This window comes from Zea mays, chromosome 2, assembly GCF_902167145.1.
Source record: "Zea mays cultivar B73 chromosome 2, Zm-B73-REFERENCE-NAM-5.0, whole genome shotgun sequence".
Classification (NCBI taxonomy): Eukaryota; Viridiplantae; Streptophyta; class Magnoliopsida; order Poales; family Poaceae; genus Zea; species Zea mays.
In genome coordinates this window covers 168,384,595-168,391,230 of record NC_050097.1, presented here as the reverse complement: position 1 = coordinate 168,391,230, position 6,636 = coordinate 168,384,595, and the positions used below count along the sequence as shown (strand labels likewise).

Here is a 6,636-nt window from a genome sequence, read left to right as displayed (position 1 = left end):
GCACCACGCGCCAAGCGCCTCGTGCGCGCCGTTGGGGCTGAGCACCGCCGGGCCGCCGCGCCCGTGCTCCCCCGCGCCCCCACGCGCCTGCGCCCTGGGCCGCCTGCCCGCGCGCCGTCGCCGGGAGACGCGCCTCCACGCCTGGGCCGCGCTATGGCCGCGTGCGGTCAAAGTCGCGCCCGCGCTGGCTGCCGAGAGCAGGAGCAGCGGCGCAGCGTGCGGCGGGCGGCCGCGCGGCGGATGCAGGCAGGCGGGGAGCATGAGCGACGGCGCCGATAAACCCTAGCTCTGTATACCATGTAGTATTTTGGAGTGTGTTTAATCTCCCGCAGCACCCTCTCTCTTTTCCATTATACTTTACCACTTTACAAATAGACCCTTCAACTTGTTCATAATACACCAACAAATACTGTTTTCAGGAGTCTAAAAACTGCATGATTAATTAGTTCATGCAGTAGCTTTGTAACAAATTGCACAAGTTCCACCGAGATTGAATCTTATATAACAACAACAATGCAAGAACAGGAGCTCACCAACAACGTATGTGTACACAATACCTGTTCTGTTGTACCTGTTGCAGCTTGCGCCTCCATGTTACCATCATCGTCTGCCACACTCTCACAAGAAAATTGTGTCGGGAACATGTCTGGTAGTAGAGCAACAACATTTACATTGATGTTGTTTGTCGAGGCCTGCGGGTAGACGGTAGAGACACCACTCTGTGGTAGCCGCATCGGACGAGGAGCACCATGGACTGGAGGGCGGGCTTTCGGAGATGCGGATGGCGGGCACTGCATATTATTGTGGAAGGTGAGCGATAGTGCGCGATAGAAGCGAGAGCGAGATGGGGAATGCTGTGAGCCAGGCGGCTTGCGCGGTTCAGGCGAGGAAGTCCGGCGGGGACGCACCTACATGCTACTGGCGGCACTCACGGAGACGAGCTCCGGGATGACGAGTAGCTAGCGGTGGAGCTTCGCAGGGAGGCCAGCCGCGCGTGGCAGCGAGGCCGCTAGAGAGGGGAGATCGGGGCTACGCGCGCTAGGTTGGCGGAGCGCGTGGAGAGGGGAGTTGGGGGCGGCGAGCGCCAGAAGAGGGAGGGCGGCACAGATGTTTCGTCGCGGCGGGAAAGAAAAAAAAAACAGCGATTGCGGCCTCGGGAGCTCTGCGTAGTTATGCGCCAGATAACACTCGTTTTCATCCGCCTATCCACCGGTATCCACGCGTTCCCCAATCGAGCAAAAATCAATCCCAGATCCCAATCCCTACACCCACCTCCCAACAAACCCTAACTTTACCCCTCCACCGAGCGCAACCGGCTGCGACCAAAGATGCCGGCGACGGCGGGGCGCGTCCGCATGCCCGCGAACAACCGCGTGCACAGCAGCGCGGCATTGCAGACGCACGGCATCTGGCAGAGCGCCATCGGATACGACCCCTACGCGCCCGAGAACAACAAGCAACAGCCGGGCCGCCCCTCCTCCTCCGTCTCCGCCGCCGCTGCCGCCGCGGCCGCCAACGACGCCAACGCAGCCGCCAGCGCCGCAGCAGCTTCCGGATCCGGCTCGAGCGATGGCAACGCCTACACCAGCTTCCAGGGCCTCCTCGCGCTCGCCCGCATCACCGGCTCCAACTCCGATGAGACACGCGGCGCCTGCAAGAAGTGCGGCCGCGTTGGCCACCTCACCTTCCAGTGCCGCAACTTCCTCTCCGTCAAGGACCTGGACCTGGACGACGCCCAGGCCGCTGCACAGGCAGCCGCGCAGGCCAAGTTCGACGAAATAAAAAAGAAGGCTGCTGCTGGTGGGGACGCAGATGAGGCTTCTGATGACCTCGAAGAGGAGGAAGAGGACAGCGATTCCTCTGATTCAGACGTCGACCCTGAGCTGGAGAAGATAATTGCTCAGCGCGAGCGTGCCAGGAATGGAGGACGGAGGCACAGGCAGGAAGAGAAGTCGTTGAGCCACCGCTATAGGAGCAGCAGCAGCAAGAGAAAATCAAAGCACACAAGGAGTTGGAGAAGTGATGATACTGAGGATGAAGAGGAGGAAGGCAGAAGAGGCAGGGACAGGAAGAAGAGGTCCAGCAGATCGAAAAAGCATGAAAGATCAGATGAGGCTAGCAGTGATGACTCTGACTCAGATAGGCAGAGACACAGGAAGAGCAGGAAGAACAGATCAGATGAGGCTAGCAGCGATGACTCTGACTCAGATAGGCATAGGCGCAGGAAGGGCAGGAAGGACAGGAAGAGAAGGAGGAGCCACCGCAGGAGAGACGACTCATCGGATGAGGTGTCTGGAGGTGAAGAAAGGAGACGCCAATGTCACCGCAAGCGGAGCCATCACCAAAGGGATGCATCTGACTGTGACAAAGGTGGCAGTGATTATGCAGATGAAAAGAAGCAATCGAGCAGGCGGAGGAGGCACCGCCAGTCAGAAAGCAGTGGGTTGGATGAGGATGAGCGGCGTGATCCCCGAGGAGCAAAGCGATCTGAGGAGAAGAACAGGGACCGCAAGAGGAGCTAAAGAGGAGCATTGAATTGGTAATTCCTATTTGATGATGTTATTGAGTTCCTCTATTTGTCAGCTGGTTCGTTGCCTTGTCATAAGTTTGACACATTTGAAACATGATGCTTAATATGTGTACCAATATAGCATGCCCTGTATTACTGCATGTCTCTCTGAACTATACTTCGAGTCTATTATGTGTTTAGGATTTGATAATTGATATATTGTCAAGGATTTTTAATATGATGCATTCAGTTAGCCTTCCCCCGCAATAATATTGCCTGAGAGAATTGGCATTAGAACATTTCTCCTACATTGATGGATCCTTTCTAGCTATGTAAGAGAGTTATTGAGCATTATATGAGAGGAATAACGAGGATCTCTACGAGCTAATTTGGTTTTGTGCCCAGAAGGCCAACTATGGAAAACCATTTTCTTAATTAGACGAGTGATCATGTAGTATAGGGAGCAAAAGAGGGACCTTCCCATTGTTTCAATTGACTGGAAAAGGCTTATTACAAAATACCAAGAAATGTTATGTGGTGAACTTTGGACAAACATAAGGTTCCAACAAAATATGTTGGACTCATTTAGGGCATTGTACAACAATGTTGTGACTAGTGTTCGAACTACTGATGGAGACATGAATGACTTCCTGATTAGAATAGGACTATATCAAGGATCAATTTTCATCCCTTACCTTTTTTCCTTGGTGATGGATGAGATAAAAAGGGGCAACAAGGGGATACCTATTGGTGTATGTTTTTTTGCTGACGATGTAGTGCTAGTTGATAAAAGTCAGGTGGGGATAAATAGGAAACTAGAGTTGTAATGGGAGGCTCTAGAGTCCAAAGGTTTTAGACAATTAGACTCAGTAGAACTAAAATTGAATATGAGATGTGATTTCACCGCTGTACATGAGAAAAGATATGCTTGTTTGGAAGATCAAGTGGTTCCCAGAAAGAATACTTTCGTTATTTAGGATCAATGCTATGGAGAGACGGAGATATTGATGATTAGTCAAACGACTTGGTGACTATTCACAATTGGTCCAAATCGACTTGGACGGTTGATCGTGACTAATCCCGATTAATCGGACGGCTTGAAAGCATTGATGTTAGCCATAGATTCAAAATAGGGGTGGGTAAAGTAGCGTCAAGGATATGGTATTCTATGCGACAAGAGAGTACCACAGAAGCTAAAAGGTAAGTTTTATAGGACGGCCATTAGACCTATATTGTATGGCGCAGAATGTTGGCCTAAAAGTAGACGACATGTTTAGCAGAGAAGTGTTGCGGAAATGTGTATGTTGCATTGGATTTGTGGCCATACAAGAGGTCGAGTTCAGAACGATGATCTATATGATAAGCTAGCGGTAGCACCAATCGATGAAAAGGTTGTCCAATATCGGTTAAGATGGCTTGAACATATCCAACGGAGACCTTTAGATGCACCAATGTGTAGTTGGATCCCAAGTCGCGATAGCAATGTAAAGCGAGACAGAGGAAGACTGGAGTTGATATGGAAAGAGGTAGTAAAAGAAGACTTGAAATAATGGAATGTACTTAAAGATTTAGCCTTAAATAGGAGTGCATGAAAAACACGTATCTATGTATCTGAACCTTGACTTGTTTTTGTTGGGTTTTAACTCTAGCCCATCGAAATTTGCTTGGGCCAGCTAGCTGCCAATTGTATCGAGATGGACCTTGTAAAAATGGGAGTGTAACCTGTAGGGACTAGTTATATTATGAAGAGACGTTTTTTATGGAGTGATGGGTTATATGGGTTATAGCATATTGTGTCATTGTTTTTCCATGTCAATTAATTCAATTCTATGCAAATTATGCCAGGCTCTGCTTTTGAGGTATTTGTAGAACTTTGAACAGTCGGCTTTTGGGAAAGTTATTTTGTTCTTATAGGAGATATTTTTGAGGTGTCATTTGTGTCTTTACAGGATTTCTGCATGCGTTGTGGCGTTTGCTGTGTTTATTGATCAATATAATAAGGCGCTTTTACTTTTAGTGTGAATTTCTTTCCTTCTCTGTTCAGTGCATACATTAGTATGTTGGAGGATGTTTATATAGCATGATTAGGACCTTCGTTAGAATTGACATATCTAGAACGGTTTTCCAAAGTCTCCTATTGAGCTGATAACTGATAGTAATCCACCATCCCTACTTGTTCATAAATGAACCTGGAACATATTACAACACTCCATGCTGCATTCTGTCTTGATTTAGGGGCTGTAAGGCAGGACATGCTGCCCAGTATGTTGGAGGACATGCTATAAATATCTGTGCAGCGGTATTGTTTGCATATTTTTGGTCTTTTAATGTTGTGTGACAGATGATACTGTGTTGTGAGAGTAATGAGTATTGTGTAGTTGATCATCCCAGTTCCCAAGCACTAGGTATTTTCCCCATCTCAAGCTCTAGCTGGCAATTAGAATGATGTGCATCTCTAAATCCTGATGAATAATTGAGGGCGCCGATCCCCCATCTAGATTGTGTTGTGTGGTAATGTACATTTGGAACCAGAGTTTTTGCGCATATATACTGGTGTATATTGACTGCCATCTGTGTTTCTAAAAGTGCTAGATGCTTAATCGGAGGGAACGATGGGGTCACACGGGTCACACCGAGGCCTTCTGAGCATTGCCATCAATAGGCGCCAGGCGGGAGTGTTTTATCACTTTATGAACAGTCAGTCTGCCGATATCTATCTGATCGCATGTAAGGCCACTGAGAACTAGATCTCTTAATATCCAGTATCTTATGATCTTGATAAGATGAAGCATTAAGTTGGAGGGCTAATGCGATTTATTAATTGATTTTGAGTGTGGTCTCTAAAGTTATCGAGGACTTTTAAAAATGCATTTCTGAGTTTCTATACCTGGTATGTGGTGGTGCATCCTATGTTCATGTCAGTCATATGATGTTTAGGGCGTGTTCGGAGATTGGCGAAGGTGTCTAGCTAGGCATCTATCCCATATGTTTGATTTTGAACGCATGGGTTGGATGGACCTACATGGCTGGGGCATCCCAGGGTTGGAACTAAACAAACCCTTGTTACTGATGTGGCATGACATCATGGTGTGTATTTTTATATTTAACATGTCATTTTTTTCTTGAAAAATAGACCTTTTTCTCGCGCTCAAGCAAAGCAGCCGCACTGGCGCACCGCACACCACGACGCACGCTAGATACTCTATTTTAGACCTGACTCTACAAATAGTATTATCTATAGTGTAAAACAATGTTTTATAACATCATGTACACAATCTGTTAGAGACAATCTAAGTAGCACTCCATGGTCATCTCGTCCGCTGTCTCCTTGCACCCACCTTGTCCGCGTGCCGCTCCTCTCGCTGGCGTTGAGGACCAGGACACTGCCTAGGCTAGGAGATGCTCGTATTAGAGTATGAAATGTAGATGGAATAATAAAAGTAAAGTTTTGTTCCGCGCTCCTCTCAGCCAAAGAACCATGATGTCGCCCCAACCTAGTGGCCTGGGGGCAGATTTAGGGCCCATGTTATCTGGACCATGGTCCGGGACGTGGCCTATATGAAAAAGAAAGAATACCTGGGGTTCGATAGAGCGTACCATACATATCTACAACTAGCGAATCACGATCAAATAACATGAGCGGGTGGCGCGTGGGCGTGCTCGGTCGTCAGTGCGTGGGGCGCACAGTGGTGTCTTTCTCGTCGTCTCGTCGAGCAACGCACGAGCATGGGTGTGTGATAGTGTTCTCAGCCTCTCATGAAGACATGGATGTGCGAGACCACGAGCTATGTGCCTCTTCTGCATGTATTGCCTAGGCGGCTAGGCCCATCTCAGTGTGCCTCCACGGCTCTCTTGTTATGGTCGCTAGAGGAATGCCTGCTATCATGAGCAGGAGCCTTCATATTCAACCAGGCCTGATAAGGGCAAGGTAGTAGTTATCGAGTAGCAGCGCAAGAAGCTTAAGAGGCTCGATCACGGTTAGTAGGAGGCAATCATTGTCGCAACCAACACAAAGCAAGCTAAGAGATGGATTGGTTCATATGCCCCTCCCACATAGGCACCACCGACAGAGACTACACCGCTTAAACGGATGATACACCATTGTGTCCTCATATACCCTTCAGAGA

The 6,636-nt window shown here is 48.5% G+C and overlaps 1 protein-coding gene across 1 annotated transcript; it reads left to right on the top strand.

Moving 5' to 3' along the window:
• The first annotated feature begins 401 nt into the window (after positions 1-401).
• Positions 402-5,395, top strand: LOC103647247 (CAX-interacting protein 4). The gene is made up of 2 exons (XM_008671805.3): positions 402-2,539; positions 5,096-5,395. Exon 1 carries the CDS (start codon positions 1,329-1,331, stop codon positions 2,520-2,522), a length of 1,194 nt encoding a protein of 397 aa, XP_008670027.1. The 5' UTR covers positions 402-1,328; the 3' UTR covers positions 2,523-2,539; positions 5,096-5,395.
• Positions 5,396-6,636: the final 1,241 nt, after the last annotated feature.